The following is a 24,067-nucleotide window of genomic DNA, read 5'->3' as shown; positions in this document are numbered from 1 at the left end:
TACACACACACACACACACACACATACACACACACACACACACATACACACACACGCTTACTTTCAGCCACTGTACACGTGTCTCACTTCCCATCATGGAGTTCTGCTTTTCCTCAGGGGACATTTTTTGTGCTCATTTTCAGACACTGATCTCATCTTTTGATCTGGATTGTGATCAAGACACATAAAGACCTTTAACCTCTGGGGATTCGCGTGCATGCAGTCTACACACACACACACACACACACACACACACAATCTTACAGGTTAGCCGATACAGAACATTAATGCATATGCATGGCAGAGCGTGCGGCTTTTCAGCAAAAAGACAGGAAGTTCACCACATGCAGAGAAGACTATCCAGACTCGTACAAACACACACACACGGCTTTAATCTACTTTCAGCATGTTTGACTCTGGGTCTGCCTGAGCCATCAACGTGTTGATTTTGGACCATAAGGAGGCCGAGGGCCGGTTCGTAGCTTTTACACACATAAATGTTGAAAACCTTTAAAAGTTTCGTTTACTACATAATCACAGATTGTTAACGTTTCTCAGACGGTGTCTGTCCCTCGATTTATTGTTCAACGTCTTCATTTGTAATTCTCAGAGACTTTTCAAGACTTTATACTCTACAAATCATTTGTATACAGGATGATGAATGTATTTCAGCTCAGCTTTGATGCTTACGGTTTCTTTTTTTTGTCCTATTGAAACATCAGACGCTTCCATTACGTTGATGACTGCCTGGAGTTTGGAGTATAAATTTAACAGAACAGTGTTGTGAAGTATTGTACTGGATTGTGTGGATGGTGTGTTGGAATTTGAGTCTTCTTGGCCCCCTGCGTGTCCACAGACCCTCCTGGGACTTTATTAGCATGGCCGGTTAATGATTTCTAAACCTTGGCTGACCTTGCAGATTCTTCAGGACATCTTACCTTAAAAAAAAAAAAAAAACAACAAAAAAACTTCTTTTGCTTCTCTCTGCCAGGCCAAGGGGAGTGGAAGTCTGCACCCAAACCGTGGGAGTGTAGGGTGTCGAAAGAGCCCACCTTCTTGCACACACTGACATTTATGTCATCAGTGCCTACATCAGCTTTCACCTCCAGTCTACAGAACTGTTTGTGAGGAAGTTTCTTCCTCAGTGCTGCGAGAAATTTTTTTGGAGAGGATTTTATTCGATTTTTTCCCGAACGGACAAAAATTAAGCTACAAAAAACAGAAGCATGGACTCGGATTCAGATTCTCCTTTTAACTACTCCTGGCCGTCCTTTCCTAAAATGAGGCTTTTGAAACGGAGGACGAAAACAGGTAAAGGGGTTGGGGGGGTATTGAGTGATGTGGTGTGGGGAGGTTGGGGCAAGCGAGCAAAAGTGTGTGCAAACTTTCCAGCGACAAAATATTAATCGCTCAGCTGAATCGGTGTAATTATAATAAAACCAGGTCAGCAGGTTCTCAGGTTGCTTTAGTTCTTTGGTTTGTTTTTCTATCCAGTCAAAGCACAACACTGACACTCCCTCTTTCCAGGACGGGATCTGTAGCGCGTGTCAAAGCAAAAGGCAAGAAACGACAGTAAATGCACCAGCCAGTAGCCCCGAGGGCAGATGCAGTAAGGTGACAATATGAGCCGCTGCTGTGCCACTGCACTGCTCTTCTGCTCAACATACAACATACAACTCTACAAGTTTTCTGCTTCATACAGTCACAACAGCCCAGGAGAATAAAGCAGTGTGACTGAATAGTGCTTTACATCGTCTTAACTCTATAGCTCTATTCAGATTTACACCTGAATGTGGAAGAGGTCCTTCTTCTTCTTCTTCTTCTTCTTCTTCTTCTTCTTCTTCTTCTTCTTCTTCTTCTTCTTCACCTTCTTCTTCTTCTTCACCTTCTTCTTCACCTTCTTCTTCTTCTTCTTCACCTTCTTCTTCTTCTTCTTCACCTTCTTCTTCTTCTTCTTCACCTTCTTCTTCTTCACCTTCTTCTTCTTCCTATTATTATTATTCACCTTCTTTCCTAAAAAACACTTAAAAGCGTTTTCCCCGGGTCACTGTAAACGCCGGAATGAGAGAATCCTGGGTTTTCCTCTTTAACATTTCACACTACTGTCCAGTTCTCCAGTTGACACACTTTTCATCACCCCTTAATATTGTTCTTCCCTGAGAAGCTACAAGTACTGTTTAAATGACACATAAGGTTCCTATGACTTTAAAAAGCACGTGATAATAGACACACGCTGTGGATGTGTATGTGTGTGTTGTTCGCAAAGCTTCATGGGATGTTGAGTGTGAAGGAGCTTGTTGTAGTCCTGTCTCTGTGTGTGTATGTCTCTGTGTATGTGTGTGTGTGTCTCTGTGTGTGTATGTCTCTGTGTATATGTGTGTGTGTGTCTCTGTGTGTATGTCTCTGTGTATATGTGTGTGTGTCTCTGTGTGTATGTCTCTGTGTGTGTGTCTCTGTGTGTGTGTCTCTCTGTGCATGTGTGTGTGTGTGTGTCTCTGTGTGTATGTCTCTGTGTGCATGTGTGTGTGTGTGTGTGTCTCTGTGTGTATGTCTCTGCGTGCATGTGTGTGTGTGTGTGTGTGTGTGTGTCTCTGTGTGTATGTCTCTGTGTGCATGTGTGTCCAGGGTTTTCTATCAAATTTAACAGCTTCTGTTTCCTAAAAAAAAACACTTAAAAGCGTTTTCCCCAGGTCAGTGTAAACGCCGGAATGAGAGAATCCTTGGTTTTCCTCTTTAACACTGCTGCTCATGCTTTATCCAGGGTTAACACTTAATCCTGACTCTTCATAATCTGGCGTTTCTCTTTGTACCTTATTATACTCTGGCTTAACCAACCATAAGTGGATAAATAATAAAAAATAATTGGCTTTTTTTTCTTTTTTTTTTTTTTTTTTTTAAGATTCTCCTGTTGTAGACCAGGAATTTGTCGTGTCCAGCTTCCACGAATATCTTCAGCTGTCCAGTTCTCCAGTTGACACACTTTTCATCACCCCTTAATATTGTTCTTCCCTGAGAAGCTACAAGTACTGTTTAAATGACACATAAGGTTCCTATGACTTTAAAAAGCACGTGATAATAGACACACGCTGTGGACTTTTTGATTTGGGGGGCTGTTGCTAAGCGCCTAGCTGTAACGATCAGTGTAAAGCAGTGTAAAGCGTTGCTCTACAGGATTTTCAGTAGGGTTTAGCCAGAGTTCAGTGCAGTGTGAAAAACATTCTTTATTACTCATCAGTACATGCTGGATTTTTAGCTACATTGGAAATCAAAACCTCCCAACTTTGCGGTCCTGTATCTGTTTAGAACACACGTTCATTTTGAATGATGTATCGTATCTAACATGACTAATTCGTACATGTTGTCTCTCTGAGGAGAAGCGTTCAGTACACCTTGACCCGTCTTTGATTTATCGACACATGCCCAGTTGGCCTGGAAGTTCTCGGTATGAGGTGCTTGTTTTTGAGCATGTTTGTGAAGAGCAGGATCTTTTTCACTGACGTCAAGATCAGACCGTTCCGTTGTTGTTGGAAGCCTCGTATGAACACATACCTTTTACAGAGCAGAGCCAGTAAATCTTTTCTGTGCTGTTTTTACTTCATTTCTCCAGGTGCCATGTTGTTGCTGGCAAGTGTTTGAATGGCCTATAGAGTGTGTGTGTGTGTGTGTGTGTGTGTGTGTGTGTGTCCTCTGTAGGATGTGATCTGTTTGTCTGGACATACACACATATACACCACTTTGTACAACTTTTTGTAGAAATGTATTGTGTTCATGTGACAGAGTCCCGGTGGCATGATTAAGGAAATTCCCGTCAGATGCACAGGATTTCCTTTACATTAACCAGCCGGACAACAGACCAGACATCACACACAGGCACACACACGCACACAGACACACACACACACTCACTCACTCTCTTTCTCTCCTCTTTCTGTCTCTCCATTTTTTCCCTCTTTCCTTCTCTTTGTCCACAAGTGTATGTCTGTGTGTGTGTCTATGTGTGTCTTTGTGTGTCTGTGTGTGTACCTGTGTGTGTCTCTGTTTCAGTGTGTGTGTGCGTGTGTGTCTCCGTTTCTGTGTGTGTCTCTGTGTGTGTGTGCGCCTGTGTTTGTGTGTCTGTGTGCCTGTCACTGTCTCTGTGTGCCTGTCTCTGTGTGCCTGTCTCTGTGTGCCTGTCTCTGTGTGCCTGTCTCTGTGTGCCTGTCTCTGTGTGCCTGCCTCTGTGTGTGTGTGTCTCTGTGTGTGTCTTTGTGTGTGTGTACCTGTCTCTGTGTGTGTGTGTGTGTGTGTGTGTATGTGTCTCTGTGTGTGTGCCTGTCTGTGTGTGTGTGACCGTCTCTGTGTGTCTGTGTGTGCCTGTGTGTGTCTGTGTGTGTCTCTCTCTCTCTGTGTGTGTCTCTGTTTCTGTATGTGTGTGCAGGTGTGTGTGTCTGTGTCTCTGTGTGTGCGTGTCTGTGTTTGCGTGTGTGTGTCTGTGTCTCTGTGTGTGTGCGTGTGTCTATGGGTGTGTGTGTCTGTGCGTGTGTCTCTGTGTGTCTGTGTGTGTGTGTGTGTGCCTGTCTGTGTGTGTCTCTCTCTCTGTTTCTGTGTCTGTGTGTGCCTGTCTCTGTGTGTGCATGTCTCTGTCTACATGTGTGTGTGTGTGTCTGTGTGTGCCTGTCTCTGTGTGTGCATGTCTCTGTCTACATGTGTGTGTGTGTGTCTGTGTGTGCCTGTCTCTGTGTGTGCATGCCTCTGTCTACATGTGTGTGTGTCTCTGTCTACATGTGTGTGTGTCTGTGTGTGCCTGTCTCTGTGTGTGCATGCCTCTGTCTACATGTGTGTGTGTCTCTGTCTACATGTGTGTGTGTCTGTGTGTGCCTGTCTGTGTATGTGTGCCTGTGTGTCTGTCGCTGTGTGTGTCTCTGTGCCTGTGTGTGCCTGTCTCTGTGTGTGCCTGTCTCTGTGTGTGTATGTCTCTGTGTGCATGTCTGTGTATGTCTCTGTGTGCATGTGTGTGTGTGTCTCTGTGTGTGTGTATGTCTCTGTGTGCATGTGTGTGTGTGTCTCTGTGTGTGTATGTCTCTGTGTGCATGTGTGTGTGTGCCTGTCTCTGTGTGTATGTCTCTGTGTGCGTCTGTGTATGTCTGTGTGTGTGTGTGTGTGTGTGTGTGTGTGTGTGTGTGTGTGTGTGTGTGATTACAGGGAGACAGTCAGAGACTCGTATTACTTGGCTGCTTGAGCTCAGGTCCACATGTTTACTATTGATCCAGCCTTCAGACTCCAACATACCTCCTCAGTGTTTATTTTCCTTTCCTGTAATAATTTGTTCACAGAAATTCATTTCTTCGTCGTTGTTGTTGTTGTTTGTTGTAATTTATAGTCATTTCTCAACGTTTCTCAGCACATCTGCTCCAGCACTTTATTGCTATTTTATTATTTTACACATGAGTGCTGCGTCATTGCTGTGAGACAACAGCAGAAGAGTTTGATGTATTTCTTGGGAAAAAAATCCTGGAAGCAAACAAAGTGTGGTGTTTTTTATGTAAATATACAATAAAACTAAAACTAATACGGTATTGTTGGTGTATGGTGTTGTGTGTGTATGCAAACAATATTCAGAGATACAAAAGGATGAGAATTTAAAGGAAAACTAACAGTGTTTTATTAAGGACGGGCCTCAGTATGACTTGGCATGGCTTTAAAAAGAGAGTGCTAACATCACTCCAGAATCTCCTGTAGGTTTTGTTTTCCCCAAACAGGAATAACAGGATTCTGTCTGTTTTCCTAAAATTCTTCCTTTAATTTGTCACCTTTTTATTAGCATGCGATTCCTGAGTGAGTGGCATGAACACTCATCATCATGGAGTTCTTAATCCAATAGAGAAATACTTTTATTATACATCACTGTACCCAATACAGAGTGGTTTTTCTCTTTCCTTTTTGTTTTTAACAGAAAAGTCATTTTGCTCTCCTCCAGGTTCCAGCTCTCCACTCCAGATTCAGTCTACGGACATCACTGCTGCCAGAATCACAGCCATGCTCAACCGCACCGGAAAGGTGTGTGTGTGTGTGTGTGTGTGTGTGTGTGTGTGTGTGTGTGTGTGTGTGTGTGTGTGTGTGTGTGAGGGAGTGTGTGTGTGAGGGAGTGTGTGTGAGGGAGTGTGCGTGTGAGGGAGTGTGCGTGTGAGGGAGTGTGCGTGTGAGGGAGTGTGCGTGTGAGGGAGTGTGCGTGTGAGGGAGTGTGTGTGAGGGAGTGTGTGTGAGGGAGTGTGTGTGGGAGTGTGCGAGGGAGTGTGTCAGTGAGAGGGATTGTGTGTGTGTGTGTGTTTGAGTGAGTGAGACGGAGTGTGTGTGTGTGTTTTTTTGTGAGTGAGATGGAGTGTGTGTTTGTGTGAGTGAGTGAGACGGAGTGTGTGTGTGTGTGTGTGTGTGTTTGAGTGAGTGAGACAGAGTGTGTGTATGTGTGTTTGTTTGAGTGAGTGAGACAGAGTGTGTGTGTGTGTGTGTGTTTGTTTGAATGAGTGATATGGAGTGTGTGTGTTTGTGTGTAAGTGTGTGTTTGTGTGTAAGTGAGTGAGACGGAGTGTGTGTTTGTGTGTAATTGAGTGAGACGGAGTGTGTGAGTGTGTGTAAGTGAGTGAGACAGAGTGTGTGAGTGTGTGTTTGTGTGTAAGTGAGTGAGACAGAGTGTGTGAGTGTGTGTTTGTGTGTAGGTGAGTGAGACGGAGACGGAGTGAGACGGAGTGTGTGTTTGTGTGTAAGTGAGTGAGACAGGGTGTTTGAGTGTGTGTTTGTGTGTAGGTGAGTGAGACGGAGTGTGTGTTTGTGTGTAAGTGAGTGAGACGGAGTGTGTGAGTGTGTGTAAGTGAGTGAGACAGAGTGTGTGAGTGTGTGTTTGTGTGTAAGTGAGTGAGACGGAGTGTGTGTTTGTGTGTAAGTGAGTGAGACGGAGTGTGTGTGTTTGTTTGAGTGAGTGAGACGGAGTGTGTGTGTGTGTTTTTTTGTGAGTGAGATGGAGTGTGTGTTTGTGTGTGTTTGTTTGAGTGAGTGAGACAGTGTGTGTGTGTGTGTTTGTTTGAGTGAGTGTGACGGTGTGTGTGTGTGTGTTTTTTTTGTGAGTGAGATGGAGTGTGTGTTTGTGTGAGTGAGTGAGACGGAGTGTGTGTGTGTGTGTGTGTGTGTTTGAGTGAGTGAGACAGAGTGTGTGTATGTGTGTTTGTTTGAGTGAGTGAGACAGAGTGTGTGTTTGTGTGTAGGTGAGTGAGACGGAGTGTTTGAGTGTGTGTTTGTGTGTAGGTGAGTGAGATGGAGACGGAGTGAGACGGAGTGTGTGTTTGTGTGTAGGTGAGTGAGATGGAGACGGAGTGAGACGGAGGGTGTGTTTGTGTGTAGGTGAGTGAGACGGAGTGTTTGAGTGTGTGTTTGTGTGTAAAACAAATTTGAGTAGATTTTTTCTTTTCAGAATGATGAGCAGCACAGGAAGTGCAACATTGCCGCAGTGACTAATGACAGCTCTAACACTGACACACTTCCTGTCGTCAAAGTGGATTGGACGAAAGAGCAGCGACCGTTCTCTCGCGCTTTCTCTCCGCCCCTCACTCCTTTCTCCCACACTTCTTCAGCAGGACTGGTGTTGGATCGGTTTCTTCGCAGCAGTTGCCACAACGATCACGACACTCGCAACGTGGGTTCACTTCCAGAATCCTATGAACTTAGGTGAGTGTGTGTCGCCGGAAATCTCTGATCTCACACGTCCTCCATTTATCTGTTTGGTAAACACTTCATATTAGTGACTTAGCTGTTTACCTCTTCACACCCTGCGTCCACTAGAATGGACATCACAGGCTTGTGGGGGTTTCTGTAAAAACAATAAAGATTTACCTTTCTATAATTTTTCCGAGATATGCAGAGTCCTAAAAAGGCTAAATTCCTGCTCACGGAAAATCATAGCATTGATCACACACATCCAGACAGATCACTGATGATAAACGTTCATTCCAGGGTTATGATCGTTCCTCACGTACCTTAACAAGGAGCCTTACACACCTAGATAATCTGTACAAGCAGACACACTTCTATACGACAGAAGATCGTAAGCTAGCGTAAATAAAACATGACTTGTAGGTGTGCAGTGGAGTACATCAGATTCCAGGGTCTTTCACCGACATCACCGACCCCTGACTTTATGTTTAGTTATCATTATTTGTTATTTCTTCTTTAACAAATGAGCCTTTAAGAATAAAACTTTCTCCACTCTCACAAAGCCCAAACCTCGTGGCCTTGGAAATGGACAGTGAAGAGGAAGACGACGACATGCTCATGAAGAAGCCCCTCCCTCAGATCTCAGCTGAAAATAAAGACAACGGAGATAAACAGGACGGCTTCAATCCGTCCTCCGACCTCGGCTGCACCCGCTCTCACTCCGCTTCCTCTGACTGTAACCATGGCTACCAGAAGGTACATGTTCGCACTTTCCTCAACTACCGCAATGCTGCTCGCACAAATATTGTATACTTTTGTATTATTTGAATCATTTTGTGTGTCTGTGTAGTGTTTTTACTTCACACCTCTGGGGTTGGGGGTTTGATTCCCACCTCCACACCATGTACACACTGAGTTTGCTATGGGGGATTCCTCTGGGTTCTTTTTTTTTTTTTTCCCCCCAGTCCAAAGCCATGAGTTGTAGACTAATTAGCATCTCGAAATTGTCCATAGTCTGTGTGAGTGTGATTGGTTCGCACGCCGTCCACAATCCATGCCGAGTCCCCAGGCAGAAAATAAATAAAAAAATGGATGGATGGATGGTTTAATAGATGAATCATATTGAGTAAGAAGATTTAAACCTACTAACAATTAAGATTTTTAGTCAATTATTTATTACTAGTACAACATTTTAGTTCATTGATCTCTCTCTGTCATTCTGACAGCCATTAAATAATTACAGACTCAAATGTTCCCTTGCGTTATGGTAGCGAGAAGCTATCCAACCAGTCCATACAGGATTTTAGAAAACTACTCGACTTGGAAAAAATGATATCACACGATTCTTCTTTTTAACTCCTACCAGTAAAGAGGAATACGTACTAAATTCCTGTGAGAGCCGTATCGGATGAACCCGTGTTTAGATGATGTCACACACCGCGTCATGACCCAAACGGGTGAAAATCTGCTGTTCATTTAAAATCACCCTGAACGGTCTGTTGATTATTGATCCAAATTTAATTCCATTAGAAGATTCTGTCAACACATCATTTGTGTTATTGTTTAAAATGTCATTTATCAACAATGTTAATACGGCACTCTTTTTATTTATAGCGATAGTAGCTTGACATCTGTAGCTTCCTACGTTTAATGCGTTCTTAACGCCACGGTTTCTTTCATCTTCTGTTAGCGAGGAGATTGGTCTGGTTGAAATCCGCTGCGTTTTCGCCATAAACGATTCAAGAAACGGTGCTTTTTAGCGAATTATGGTTCTCTTCAGAAGATTTTAGAAAATATCCCAAATATTTTTACAAAACTGCAGCTGCAAGTGGCGGAGCATCAGAGTAGCGAAGACGTGGAAAGAATGTTCGTGAAAGGTCAAGCTAAACCAAATCAGTGGATGATGATCAACTGCTAGGCTCACTGGGACTATTTATTTCATTTGACAGAAAGCCAAAAAAAAAACAAAAAACCTGGAACCATTACACTGGTATACCGTCAGCTCCAAAATTATTGGCACCCTCGCTAAAGACGCAGGATGGAAAAAACGTATTTGTGCTTTAATTAGCTTGAATATTGACCTGGAGATAAATTTAGAGAAATTCTTTTTAACAAAAATCAGAGTTACTATACACTGGGCAAACTCCTGACAGCATAATATGCTATAAGGCTTAATCACAAGGATCCCATCGACTGGGAATTTCTCCAGATTCACGTCCCTTCTTTTGGACTCCTTTAGCTCAGGCTGATTCTTCATTATAACTTGCTTGGTTGTGAATACAGGATCAATAACCTGTCAGAAGATTTGACCATATCCAAGTCGTAGTTTTTTGGTTCATGTCTGACCATAGAACATAGTTCCTTTAGTCTAGCAAACTCCAGACGCTTACGGTGCAGCTCCATGGGTTTAAACCTCTTTTGGACATTTTAGGCAAGTATATGCTCTGTACATCCATCTTCCCTGTCTTCCCAGGAATCTAAATATGAACATCACCTCATATTTATACCCCAGTTTGTATATACTAGAGTTCTTAACCACTCAGAAAAACTTTAAAATATAAGCAGAGGAAAGTCCATCCTATTTGGTGCCAATATTTGTGACAAACTATCATAAAAGATTAGATTTCTCTTCCAGTGTTTTTAGTGTAAGATTAAACAGATTAGCCACGCTCCTCTCTCTATAAATCTTTACAGAGGGTGCTAATATTTGTGGATCTGCTCAGGCACACCGTAGTGTTCTGTTCTGTTGGGTAACACGGTGTAACAGAGATCTTTTGTTAGAACAAGGCCTGACAGTCTGGTCAGGATCAACCTGCAACGTTCTGCCAGAAAGATTGAGCTGAGGAGGAAGTTTGTCTTTCAGCAGGACGCTGATGTAAATCTCACTGCCAGAGCAACAGCAGAGAGGGAAGAAAAAAGAAAGATAGAAAGAAAGAAAGAGAGAAAGGAAGAAAGGGTGTCCTTGAGTGGCCCTGTCTAGGGTTTTACCTTATCACAAATCTGTGGCAAGACCCCAGAAACCTGCTGCACATGGTGGTACATCCAAGTACTAAATATGAAAAGTAGATTTTTTTTTTTCTTCACTTGTTTTATGTTTTTCTTTTTTGTAATCACAGTTCTGTCTGTTTTCAGGAATGCGCAGATCAGGGATTACGTCTCCGTTCGTATTCTTATTCCTCACCCAAACTCAGCCTGCTGCCCCCCCGCGCCGGCCGAGATGCCCCGCGTCCTCCTCCTGACCTCAACCACGGTTTGAACATCTACCACTTCACCCTAAACTGCCCCTGCACCGTTCTTTCTTTTTCCAACAGATCACTTCCTCTTCGCTGTTTTTAATTATCATTACTAATAGTCCGATTATTATTATTATTATTATTATTATACGATTATACACGTACATCCATCATATATTATACATGGAAGTCATCCAGCGTCTGTTTTCTGTTGTATCTTGCGGTATCGTAGGAAAACCGAGATAACATGAGTTACGGAAGGATTAAAAAGTCAGGGGAGATTTCATCGTCAGTCGCAATATTGTCACTGTAGCTGTCATGCATGTTATAGGTAAACACATGTAGCCTGCGCATGATTGCATGATTGCATTGCTAAAAAAGAAACACACTTTGCCATTACAATAATGAAGACACAAAGACGTTGCTTTCTGGAGTGCTTGGAGAGACGACATCTAATTAATTGGAATATACTCTGAAGACATAACGATGATACACAAATGGATTTTGGTCCATTTATATCCATGATTAAGGCCTTAAGGGAACATGAGTAAGGCTTTAGAGCAACACCGTGTGATTGGGTGTGTGCATGTGTTCTCGACAATAGGCCGTATTTACTCAGGTATTTATCATCTATGCAAAACATGCTGCATGTTCTGTTCTGCCAAAGAACAAAAGTGTGTCTGAGAGATTAGCAATGACATGCAATTACCACCTCACAGAAGATTCGCACGTTATCATATCAACTGGAGACTTTGCGCCTGCTTTAGGTCCCCGGTTTCAGTGTTGGCGTGTTCATTCTCTGTGCTTTCCAGTCCAGGTATTATCACACATGGTGAAAAAAAAAGCAAACTTAAAACTGATAGCATGACTTCACATTTCACACACATTGGGATGCTAAGCAATCAAGAAGCTAGGACACATGGGACACATGGTATACACGAACATGATGCGCACTCATCTGTCACTTTAACGTGTACGCATGGGAACCTGCTCATCTATGCAGTTATCCAAACAGCATGAGGAATAAATTCATCAGAATGAAGATAAAACGTGACCTGGGCATTTCAGAAGCTGTTGAGCTCTTTCATAATCTTTTATTATGCATTTCTCTGTTGCAACATGATGAACGTTCAGCTTGTGCTCAACTTTTCAACTTTAAGAAAACATTCATATATTTTAGTAAAATCTGAGCGGTACATTCTCCCCTTGTTGTGTATGGATCCAGCAGAGCAGGCGAGTAAACAGGTATTATGTTTGGCAGGAAATCCGTTCCTGCCTGTTGAAGACAATTAGACCGTTCCTCCAGCTTCAATAACGAGACGGTTTATTAAGATTACAGTACGTCTTTCTCTAGCGCTCAAAGCAAATCTCTTCAAAACTCTTCCTGCGGAAAGACTTGCTTTGGTCTCAGACATTCAGATCATGTGCATTCCTTCTAATCCAGCTGCCTTTAAGCAGAGACAGGGCAAGGGTTCGCATTCACGTTAACGTTTTTCTTTTGTGTTCATGTTGAGTTTTATAGCGTTTCATCTCTTCAGCCTTTAACAGCCTTTAACATTACTTCATGTGCTCTTTGTTCATGTGCTCTTGTGGAAGTTTCTCAGAGGGCCAAAATCTAGAAAGAACAAGTGACACACACACACACACACACACACACACACACACAAACTCATGCACACACACACACACACACACACACAAACTCATGTACACACACACACACGCACACACACACACACAAACACACACACACACACACACACACAAACTCACGCACACACACACACACAAACACACACAAACTCGCACTCACACACACACACATACACACACACAATTTCTCTTCTTTGCAGACCCAAATTAGCAGGACGGTAGTGTATCAGGGTTAGGGTTTGTGTGTGTGTGTGTGTGTGTGTGTGTGTGCAGAGCAGCTCAGGGCTGCAGCGAATGTAATGTCCACTGTGTTCTCTAGATGGCGTCCTCACCAGCAACACCAGCGGCAGCAGATCTCTCCTACAGGCTCTGTCTCTGTCTAAATCTCTGTCTCTTCTCAATCCTGTTAGTAAGTAATGGCAACCCACTGCTCCACTCTCACCTGCAGCGAAATACAGTGCATGTAGCTGCTGCTGGGGCTTTTGGTTATCTGTGTTTTGTGTTTGTGTGTTAGACGTGGATGTGGGAGCTATTCTTTGTGCTTAAAAATTTATTTATTTATTTATTTTTTTTTAAAAAAAAGCCTTATTTTACAAATGATTTGCTAGACATAGTTCTTTTTCTACTTTTTTCTTTTTTTATATAAATATATATATATACAGCATTTATTACACATTGCTAATCAGCAGCAACATTCATTTCTACTCATTTTCTACCGCTTATCCGAACTATCTCGGGTCACGGGGAGCCTGTGCCTATCTCAGGCGTCATCGGGCATCAAGGCAGGATACACCCTGAACGGAGTGCCAACCCATCGCAGGGCACACACACACACTCTCATTCACTCACGCATTCACACACTACGGACAATTTTCCAGAGATGTCAATCAACCTACCATGCATGTCTTTGGACTGGGGGAGGAAACCGGAGTACCCGGAGGAAACCTCGAGGCACGGGGAGAACAACCCCCAACCCTGGAGGTGTGAGGCAAATGTGCTAACCACTAAGCCACCATGCCCCCCTCAGCAGCAACAATTACAACAAAATCTAAACGGCTTATTTTGTGGAATTTTGGTGTAGGTCGTGTTAAATTTTCAGCCTGAAAAACAAGCTTTTTTTTATTTTATTAAATATCGAATCACCTCAAGAGCCTCTCTTTGGGCGTATTTAGGAGATACCACACTTTTTAAACACAGTGTCACTACACAGTCATTGCGTTAAAGTCTTGAGCTGCCGCGTGCTTTGAACATAAAGTTTCTCACGATGCATCACTCTATGAAAAAGAAAATATGCTTCCAAGACAAGGTGTGTGAAAGCAGCAGTCAGGGATTAGTCACTGTAGATGTGCTGTGTGTTCTGGGTGTGGCTGAATGCATGCTGACACTACACGGCTTTGCTATGCTTTTATGGTTGTGGCATTAACGTCAGAGTTATGCTCAGGTCTCTCCTCAGGTTCACGTCATCAGTGTCATGCTGGGTCGTGCTCCGGTGTTTCGTGTACTTATCGCTTTCTCTACTCTTTTTCCTTTCAGTGTGTTGTGTAAAAAAAGTCTTGGGTTTGGGGCGCTTCAGCTAGACCTCAAGTGCATAAGGACACAAGCCTTCACTTGATCAGTCTTACTGCCTACTTTTGTTTTTACTCTTAAAGCGAAAGCTGAATCAGTGGACAAATCCATTTTTCACAAAAATCTAAGGTTGCATAAGATCTGCACCATTGTAAATATGTTTATGAGCATCTATTTACTGATTCTCTCTCTCTCTCTCTCTCTCTCTCTCTCTCTCTCTCTCTCTCTCTCTCTCTCTCTCTCTCTCTCTACCTCTGAACTCTTCCCAACAGAGCAGCGTGCGCTGAGCTTAACCGAGCAGACGCAAGAGAAAAGGTAATACTCCAGCTGCCAGACCACTGTTCTTTCACTCTGTGCTATCGACTGGGATTATAGGATACTCCAATGGCCCTGAGACCACAGAGTTGCTTAGAGACAGAGTGCTTCCTGTTGTAGTTTTGAAGGTCATGGATTTTTTTTCCCTTTGAAAACAGCCCTGAAATTTTTCAAATGGCACAGACATAGTGAGTGTGTGTGTGGATGCGTGTGTTGAGAGCGAGAAAGTGTGTGTGTGTGTGTGAGAGAGAGAGAGAGAGAGAGAGAGAGTGTGTGAGTGAGTAAGAGAGAGAGAGTGAGTGAGAGAGAGAGAGTGTGAGTGTGTGAGAGAGAGAGAATGCGAGTGAGTGAGAGAGAGTGGGAGTGTGTGTGTAAGTAAGACAGTGTAAGTGAGAGAGTGTAGGTGAGAAAGTGAGTGAGTGAGAGAGAGTGTGTGAGTGTGAGAGTGAGTGAGAGTGTAAGTGAGAGTGTGTTTAAGTGAGAGTGAGTGAGAGAGTGTGTTTAAGTGAGTATGTTTGAGTGTGAGAGAGAGTGTGAGTGAGTGAGAGAGAGAGTGTGAGTGAGCGAGAGAGTGTGAGTGAGCGAGAGAGAGTGAGTGAGTGAGAGAGTGTGAGTGTGTGTAAGAGAGTGTGTGTAAGTGAGAGAGAGTGTGAGTGTGTGTAAGAGAGTGTGTGTAAGTGAGAGTGAGTGTGTGTGTAAGAGAGTGTGTGTAAGAGAGTGTGTGTAAGAGAGTGTGTGTAAGAGAGTGTGTGTAAGAGAGTGTGTGTGAGTGAGTGAGTGAGTGAGTGAGTGAGTGAGAGAGAGTGAGAGAGAGAGTGAGAGAGAGAGTGAGTGAGAGTGTGTGTGAGAGTGTGAGTGAGTGTGTTTAAGAGAGTGTGTGTGAGTGAGTGAGTGAGTGAGTGAGTGACAGAGAGTGTGAGTGTGTGTAAGAGAGTGTGTGTAAGTGAGAGAGAGTGTGAGTGTGTGTAAGAGAGTGTGTGTAAGTGAGAGTGAGTGTGAGTGAGTGAGAGTGAGTGAGAGTGTGAGTGTGAGTGAGTGAGAGAGAGTGTGAGTGTGTGTAAGAGAGTGTGTGTAAGTGAGAGAGAGTGTAGGTGAGAGTGAGTGTGTGTGAGTGGTTGTAAGTGAGTGTGTGTGTGTGGGGGGGGGCATGCAGATGCACTGGAGCTCTTGTTCTGAATAATTATTTATTTTTCTTTCTCTGTCCTTGTGCAGTTGCTCCATCTGGTGGACAATTTGTGTCTGTGTGTAAGACTGTGACTGTGTGTGCGTTGTTGTGTACCTCTAATACACACTCAGCCCTGTATTTTAAACCTCCGTAGGGAGTTAAGGTTCCGTAGACGCACTCAGTCAGCCGATGACGAGTCCAGCGTCGAGCTGACTGATTCGCTACAACACCTCACGCTCTCCGAATTCCTCAAAGAGTACGTCACAACCCTGTTCAGCTCTCTGACCTTCACGTCTAACCCTCAGAGTCGCTCGATACGAGACATCTAATGTCCTTTTTCATCCACAGAATGCACCTGCTGGCATGGACGCACATCTAACACACTTAAAATGAAGAGCCTAAATATTAGAGCCATAACTATCCTGCTGCTAAACCGTCTCGGGCTTTAGTCTGAACATTCAGACAGTTAGGTTCAACTAACCTCACGAGATTTCTGTACGGAGACATCTCGTCTTACTAAAACGTAATATTTCTTCAAGAGGAATGTCTGAAAATGCGGTGAATGCTAAGAATGTTAAACTGGCTTGTCTTTGCTGTTGAAGTGAGAGCACAGTGACTAATTCTTAATTAATAACAAGGAAAGGAATGCATGACTTCCCCTGAGTCCTGTAACTGGAACCAGACTAACCCTTTCAACAGAACTGCTGTCTTTTAATGGTTAAAATGAGCAAATAAGGAAGTGGCATTTATAACCGACTGGGATATTGGCTTAGTGAGGTAGCTTTGTACCTTAGATTTGAAACAAACAAGTCATCATGTCAGTTTAATTGCTGTAGGTTTATGCAAGTAACGCTTTGGCGAAATCAGATGCCAACTAACTGCATCATGATGGATGAAAAGTAAAAGAAAAAATAAAACATTTTGAGGAACTCAAACTAGTCTTTAGAATAGACTTCCATAATAATGATTGCAGGGGGGGCGGGGGGGGGGAAGGGGGGTTAGGATCAATGTTACCAACTTGCTAACCAATGGATCCAGCTTGGCGGTTATCCCTTCCTCGTTCCTGTAGATCTTCCTGTAGTTTTACTTTTAAGTTCCAGACCTCCAGGGTGGTGTGTATGTGAGACCTAGTAGTGTTTTCTTCACAAATCATTTCCTTGCTGAGTAACGAGAGCAGACTCATAACCTTGTGACTGTGACCCCATGCAGCCTATAAAAGGAAGCGCTACCTCGTGCTCATCCTTGTTCCTATAAGACACACCTGGGACAACGGCTAATTCTTGACCTCTTACTGTTCACTGACCTTGTTTTGTCTGTGCTGCAGATTGATTAGAAATAATTTAATAGTTTTATGACATCAAAACTTTGGGAATTGTTAACGTTAGCTTCCTATCTTGTGTAATATGGCAGGATGGTAAGGTGTTTGTTCTGCCTAGCGCTGATGAAATTGGGTGACAGACAGTGACAGTGGTAGCTTTGTAGTTAAGCTATTGGACTACCAAGCTGCCAATGCTGGGCCCCTGAGCAAGGCCCTTAACCCTAAATTGCTCAGTTGTATAAACTGTGATAAAATATGTCACTGTCACTATTTCATAATCAGGGCATCTTTGACAAGAAAGATGTGTCCGACGCTTGTGAACTTGTGCACAGTGCAGTGAACAGAAGACATCTGCAAGAGGTAAGATGGAAGACTTGTCTCTTCAGGCCTCTGGAACAGGAAAAGCGACTAGACTTTCACACTGAAACAGAATACGGATCACTTGACAAATTGGTAATGTGACGGCTGCCATGTGGACCAGGAAGTCTGTAACAGAGACCTATTAATAGTCCCAAGGTGATTAATATCACAGCCTATCGGTTCTTAGCAAGGAAATGTAAACATGAACACTCCACTAGTTCTGAAGGAAACCACTCTGGAGATCCACCACCCTGTGGTTACATGCATAACATTGCAACCTTCTGTATTTTTATTTTTCTCCTCCAGAATCGAAGAAGAAGGCTGGGATAAATACATTATTCCTTCCAAGACTGAGCCTGAGAAATACAAAGTCAGCCGCACCTTCAGTTTCATTAAAAGCCGAATGTACAGCACGCGCAGCAAGAAGGTACACACTCTTAATGCTGTCTTAAAGCCGAACAAACGATTCAGTGCCTCGAGTAGAAGTCGAGCAGACGTCCCAGAAAAATAAACACGTAGTCTCAAGTCCCAGCGTTTCACTTTAATCATTAACCCCTCCTAATCCTGCCTACAAACTTTATGAAGCCAGGTTCCCCCGACCGTTATGTAGCTGCTTCTATTTCCCAGCTGTAAGCTATAAAGGGTCAACATATGGAAAGTTACGGCCATGGCTATGTTTGTCCTGTAATAGCTTTCTCTTGGTTCTCAAAGGGAAAAGCCAAGGAAAAGGAAGTGAAAGAAAAACAGAGCAGCGGACACCAATTTGCAGCAGGTCCCGTTCTGGGGACCTCGGTTTGTGAAGTGTGTGACAAACCTGTCACTGGGAAGGAAACACTGCACTGCACCAGTGAGTAAGATTACTCCGTTTTTTAAATTTGGTGTTAGAAGTCGATTCTTGTGTGTAGCGAGTAGTGAATAGCATTAAATTTGTTTGTTTGTTTTAGGATTAAAGCATTACTTGAGGTTCATAATGAACACTATGAGTGACAGAATTCCTTACATAGAATTAAATCGAGCTATGAACACAATCCTGGTTTGTCTTTCATGTGGTGATTGTTTTGATTTGTCTTCCTAGATTGTGCTGTTTGTGTCCATAAGGGTTGTAAAGATTCTGCAGCACAGTGCCTCAAGGTGTGTGTGTGTGTGTGTGTGTGTCCATGATGATAGGAATGATATAATAAATGTTGCTGTTCTTATTAAATAAATGAGGTATAGCATTAAGTGTGTGTGTGTGTGTGTGTGTGTGTGTGTGTGTGTAGAGTTATCCCAGGTTTAATGTTTAAGCTCAAAATAGTAACACATTTGCCTATTAGTCATGATTGCAGGGGGTCTGTGAGTGAGTCATTCTGTTTGGTTTCCTGTACAGAAAGTGCAGGACAAATACACAGTTTCTGTGATGAAGGCTCGAGCAGCGACACTCCCTCAAAGTGAGTCAATCAGCCGCAAGTGTGGAAGTGAGACGACGAAATATTCTACAAAAATATGTTTACTGAAACAAATTTAAAAAAATCTGTTTTTTTTTCCCTCCTCTCATCTATTACTAGACTTTGTATTGCGTGAAAGCATCACGTCTTCTCAGATGTCCCCCTCGTCCTCCCTCCCTGTGATGACTCCACGAGACAGAAGAGATGCCTCAACTCTGCCATGCAATCTATCCAGGAGTGTTCCTCTAGTCCCAGAATGGTTAGAAAATATACCTTATTGTTCATGATCAGTCTTTTGTAATTTCAATTTATTTATTTATTTATTTATTTTATTTTGTGTGATTTGGATGTCCAGGCTTGCAGAGAGCCCAGAGGGAGACAGTGATCCCTCCTCCTGGAGATCTCATGGTCAGTCAGAGGAGCTCCAGCAGAACGTGGAATCTTCCACCTCTACAGACTCATCCTTGGTTGAAGGTAACATAATGATCTTCATTCCAGTGACAGCGATGAAGCTGTGAAGTTTGTAATATCTTGTACAACTCCATCTCCCAGATCCACTGTTTGTCTGATATTTGTGTTTAGTGTAGTGTTCAATATTCAGTCTTTCTCACTGGACCAAAATATCACTTTTTAGTAATACTAAGAACTCTGAAACATAGGAAACATATGAATGGCCTGCTTATGCTCCGGTCAGCATTAGACAAGGCTTTTACTCTGAAAATATGTTTAGGAGTCTTCCAGAAAACCTCACCAAAGAAAATCCTGGAGTTTTTATTGAGTATTAAAGTGAAGGACCTCATAGCTGCTGCTGACACAGGAGAAGTAACTTTAAGATGCTTGCTCAACAAAAAGTCTTCTATTTCTTTTGGAAAATGAGGTTATATGGCTACGTCATACATGGGCGTCAACTTCCCGTATCATTTCATCTGATATGCAGAAAGCATTAAAAAAACGCATTAAAACCATTTTTTCCCCTTTCTTTTGCTTTCTTGCTATTTTCTTTTTCAGTGTTTTCTTTTGAAAACGAAACGTAATGACCGAAAGGTACATAGGTATAAGGTATATCCACCGTATCCATGTCTTCTAATGCACTAATGGAGTTCTCTGTTGTTGGCTTTGCTCTCTCAGGGTTGCCAAATCTGCTCATTAATCTACTGTTTATAAACCTGGGTAGCTCCATTAGTGTTAATTTCGTCAGACGAGACGAGACGAAATATGTTCTAAATTAACATGCCTTATTGTTGACGAAAAAAGACGAGACGAAAACGGTTTGTATAAAATAAAACTAAGATAAAATCTCTTCATTTTCGTCTACAATTGTCTCTGCTTTTTCATCAGCTGTTACGCCTTTAAAATATTCAGAACGAGTTCGCGGCTTCGTGCTGTGTAGTGTGTGCGTAGAAAGAATTCGTCCACATGCGGCTCCTGAGCTCAAGTCCACCCCTGGTCTAGTCAGGCTTTTTGTGTTAAATTATATTTCCTGTCTCTGCGCAGGCTCTTTTATTGTACATGACAGCTTATGTACCGATGACCGGTCTTTGCATTACGATTAAAAACGGTATCAATAAAGTAAAAAATGTGATGTGCAGTCAAGATCGAGGGAAACATATATATATATATATATATATATATATATATATATATATATATATATATATATATATATATATATAAACATTTCAGTAAAAAAAGTGTATATGTGTGTGTATATATATAAATATATATATATATATATATATATATATATATATATATATATATACACACACATATACACTTTTTTTACTGAAATGTTTATCAGTAATAATCTCAATTATAATGTGTTATTTTAAAAAAAACAATTTTTTGACTAAAACTAGACTAAAATTAAAAGACTTTTAGTCGACTAAAACTTGACTAAGATACCTTGAGTTTTCTTTTGACTAAAACCAGACTAAAATGACGAGACTTTTAGTCGACTAAAACTTGACTAACAAAAAAAGATATGTGAATGACTAAATATGACTAAAACTAACAAAGACATTTGGCACAAGACTAAGACTAAATTAAAAATAGGTGACGAAATTAACACTAGGCTCCATGGGTGGATCTCCTTGCTTTTCCTTCTTGTTTTTATTTCTTTTATATATATTCACTAATAGTATCTCACATATTTTGACCCTGTCTGTCCATCAATCTGTCAATCTAGACACAGTGGACGCTCCTCTGCAGAACAGCTTCGGGACAGACGCTCTGTATTTGGAGGCAGAGTCGTGGAGTTTAGCGGTGGAGGCCCAGTTCTGTCAGAAGCAGGAAAAACGCACGATCAAGAGACAGGACGTCATCTACGGTAGGCACAAAGGAACGTATGTAATGAGAAGACACTGAGACACGTAGCGGTTAAAAAGATCTCAGAAGATAATCTCACCTGCATGCTGTAGCTTTGTACATAAGAGTTGTTGGTGTAATCATGAAGATTGTCTTGTGTTCGTCCCAAGAGTCTAACTCATAATATCCCCATGCTAAGCTTCCTTTAATGAGAAAGAATTCATCCTCATGTCAAGTAATGGAGCTTTTCCTTACAGCTCTCGTCTCTTGTTTGCTCATTGGGAAACTGTACCAAATCACAGCTTTACCAAATCTGGATGTAAAGTTAAATTCATTACCAGGACACAACAGTGTAGTTCTACAAAAACTAAAGAATTAACTGTAAATAATGAGTTGCTGCTGTGTGTATGCTGGTTTAGAGCTCATGCATACGGAGCTACACCACCTGCAAACGCTGACCATCATGGCGGAGGTGTTTAGGCGAGGACTGCGGGAGGAGGTGGGCTTGGACGCGGAGGCTATCGCTCGGATTTTCCCGTGCTTGGACGAGCTCCTCGTCCTGCACCGTGACTTCTTTTCCATGATGACGGAGCGCAGGAATAACTCCACACAGCCTGATAATGAGAAGAACTACCTCATTCACCATGTGGGTGATATCCTCCTCCAACAGGTAGGAAACACTCTTTTCCGTAATTTTGTCTTTTTTTTTATTTTCTTCAGATTGTGTGAATTAAAAAAGTGTCAATTTTTTTTTAGTTTATGTTAAAAACTTTGATGGCACATTTGTGTGTCAAATATACTGTCTATTGTCCTTGTGAAACCAGATTTGATTAGAATTGCCTTTTAATTATTTATTTATTTTATAAATAACAAATGTGATAACAATTTATTATCCAGGATGTGGTTGTATTAATACAGAAAGGTTTTGTGTGTGTGTGTGTGTGTGTGTGTGTGTGTGTGTGTGTGTGTGTGTGTGTGTGTGTGTGTGTGTGTGTGTGTGTAGTTTTCTCAGGAGAATGCCGAAAACATGAAGCTGGTCTACGGAGAGTTCTGCAGCCGCCACAACGAAGCCGTCAGCTTCTTCAAGGAGCTCCAGCAGCAAAACAAAAGATTTCAGCTCTTTATTAAAGTATGTATTTATTATCATTAATCCAGTCCATTATCTCTACTTATTAAATCCCTGCTCATGTATCCTTGATCAGCAAGTGTCATCCACTTCCTGTTCTCTCCACAGCAACAGAGCAGCAACTCGCTGGTAAAGAGGCGAGAGATCCCAGAATGCATTCTGTTAGTGACGCAGCGCATTACAAAATATCCAGTGCTTTTAGAACGGATTCTTCAGTACACAGAAGGTAGCTGTCTGGGCAAATCTCCTGTCTAATATGACAGGATAATAGATAATCGGGCAGGTTGTCATTTGGGGCACAAGACTCTCTGTATTATTTTTAGCATTAGGGTTTTCTCTCTCTCTCACTCTACTTTTCTCTCTCAGAGGGCACACAGGAACATGCCGATATCTCTGCTGCTCTGTCTCTGGTGCGAGAGATGATTTCAGCAGTGGATGTGCGAGTGAGCGAGCGAGAGCAGAGCCAGAGGCTGAGCGACGTTCTCGGCCGCATGGAAAGCAAAAGTTTAGCCAGGTTGAAGAGCGGCGCCGCATTTCGCAAGCACGACATGACCAACGGCCGAACGCTGCTTCACCACGGCCCGCTGCTTTGGAAGACGGCCACCGGCAGACTCAAAGGTCAGATAAACACTGGAACGCCCTGACCGCATCCATACAAAGTGTGATTTACTGCCATGACCTTTTATTCCTTCACCCACAATCTCAGAATGTTCCGCGTGCTTTCTATCCATCATCCAGTCAACAGCACTTTAGTGACTGAACTTTACTTTACTTATTTCAAATGTTAAGATCAACTCTCGCTTTTCAACCCAGGAAAGAAATAGAAAGCTGCAGTTTTTAAAACCTGCCTCTGAACTTGCCCAGGTACATAAACTCCACCGCCAAAACCTGTCTAGAGTTCAACTACAGTTCAGTTCATTTTCCCATCTACTTGACTCTTTTTGTAAAACAGTATATTTACTGTTTAATTTTTGTGTGTGTGTGTAAAACTTAATTTTTTAGCAGAGTAGCAAATTCTTTGTCCCGCTTCATCCCCTTTACTAGTAATAAATTACACTTGCAAAAGTGGGTATTGTAGGGCACTTACAGTAGAGAGTACGGCTAAGTATGATGACCCATACTCAGAATTTGTTCTCTGCATTTAACCCATCCAAAGTGCACACACACAGCAGTGAACACACACCGTGAACACACACCCGGAGCAGTGGGCAGCCATTTATGCTGCGGCGCCCGGGGAGCAGTTGGGGGGGTTCGGTGCCTTGCTCAAGTGCATCTCAGTCGTGGTATTGCCAGCCCGAGACTCGAACCCACAACCTTAGGGTTAGGAGTCAAACTCTCTAACCATTAGGCCACGACTTCCCCATAGAATTCTTTTTATTGAACTATTATTCTCAGAAGGAGAAGTATCTGGTGGCAGCAGGTGCTTGAGATGTCATGGTTTGGTGGACTGTATCTTTACTAAGATGGGAGTTTTGGGGATTGTCTATAAAATGACTGACAAGAAACCCATTTTGAGGAAGACAACATGAAATACTAAAATAACAAGCGATAACCTGCAACGGTCCACCTGTATCCAGAAAGTGGACATCGTTTTTAAAAGCATTTACTAATCGTTCAGTAAAGTTGTTTTGGATATGTGTGCACGTTTTTTTCATACACACATTTGTAAGTTGAAATTGTATATAAATCTGTAATGTAGGACTCGAAAGTTTTTCCATGATTTCATGAGACTTTCATGAACACCTTGGGTAAGTGCTCCAACAAGCATCCATTCATTCATTCATCTTCTACCGCTTATCTGAACTACCTCGGGTCACGGGGAACCTGTGCCTATCTCAGGCGTCATCGGGTATCAAGGCAGGATACACCCTGGACGGAGTGCCAACCCATCACAGGGCACAGACACACACACACTCTCAT

The 24,067-nt window shown here is 42.5% G+C and overlaps 1 protein-coding gene across 6 annotated transcripts in view; it reads left to right on the top strand.

Annotated features, from left to right (window-relative positions):
- Positions 1-24,067, top strand: part of arhgef28a (Rho guanine nucleotide exchange factor (GEF) 28a) — a 78,205-nt gene that overhangs the window by 37,754 nt on the left and 16,384 nt on the right. For 2 of the 6 annotated variants that reach the window (XM_060863310.1, XM_060863311.1), the window contains 18 exons: positions 5,933-6,036; positions 7,442-7,695; positions 8,244-8,436; positions 10,813-10,930; positions 12,886-12,975; positions 14,405-14,447; positions 15,767-15,868; positions 17,597-17,717; positions 18,002-18,137; positions 18,366-18,421; positions 18,657-18,717; positions 18,835-18,973; positions 19,070-19,188; positions 20,903-21,043; positions 21,441-21,691; positions 22,025-22,150; positions 22,256-22,373; positions 22,514-22,765. In XM_060863310.1, the coding sequence (XP_060719293.1) occupies positions 5,933-6,036; positions 7,442-7,695; positions 8,244-8,436; positions 10,813-10,930; positions 12,886-12,975; positions 14,405-14,447; positions 15,767-15,868; positions 17,597-17,717; positions 18,002-18,137; positions 18,366-18,421; positions 18,657-18,717; positions 18,835-18,973; positions 19,070-19,188; positions 20,903-21,043; positions 21,441-21,691; positions 22,025-22,150; positions 22,256-22,373; positions 22,514-22,765 (2,424 nt within the window). The remainder of the gene's footprint in view (positions 1-5,932; positions 6,037-7,441; positions 7,696-8,243; positions 8,437-10,812; positions 10,931-12,885; positions 12,976-14,404; positions 14,448-15,766; positions 15,869-17,596; positions 17,718-18,001; positions 18,138-18,365; positions 18,422-18,656; positions 18,718-18,834; positions 18,974-19,069; positions 19,189-20,902; positions 21,044-21,440; positions 21,692-22,024; positions 22,151-22,255; positions 22,374-22,513; positions 22,766-24,067) is intronic. The other 4 variants (XM_060863312.1, XM_060863313.1, XM_060863314.1 and 1 more) reach the window with 4 other exon arrangements.

The sequence above is a fragment of the Tachysurus vachellii genome, chromosome 26 (assembly GCF_030014155.1).
Source record: "Tachysurus vachellii isolate PV-2020 chromosome 26, HZAU_Pvac_v1, whole genome shotgun sequence".
NCBI lineage: Eukaryota > Metazoa > Chordata > Actinopteri > Siluriformes > Bagridae > Tachysurus > Tachysurus vachellii.
The sequence above is the reverse complement of the archived record's forward strand: the minus strand, read 5'-3'. Positions and strand labels throughout refer to the sequence as shown.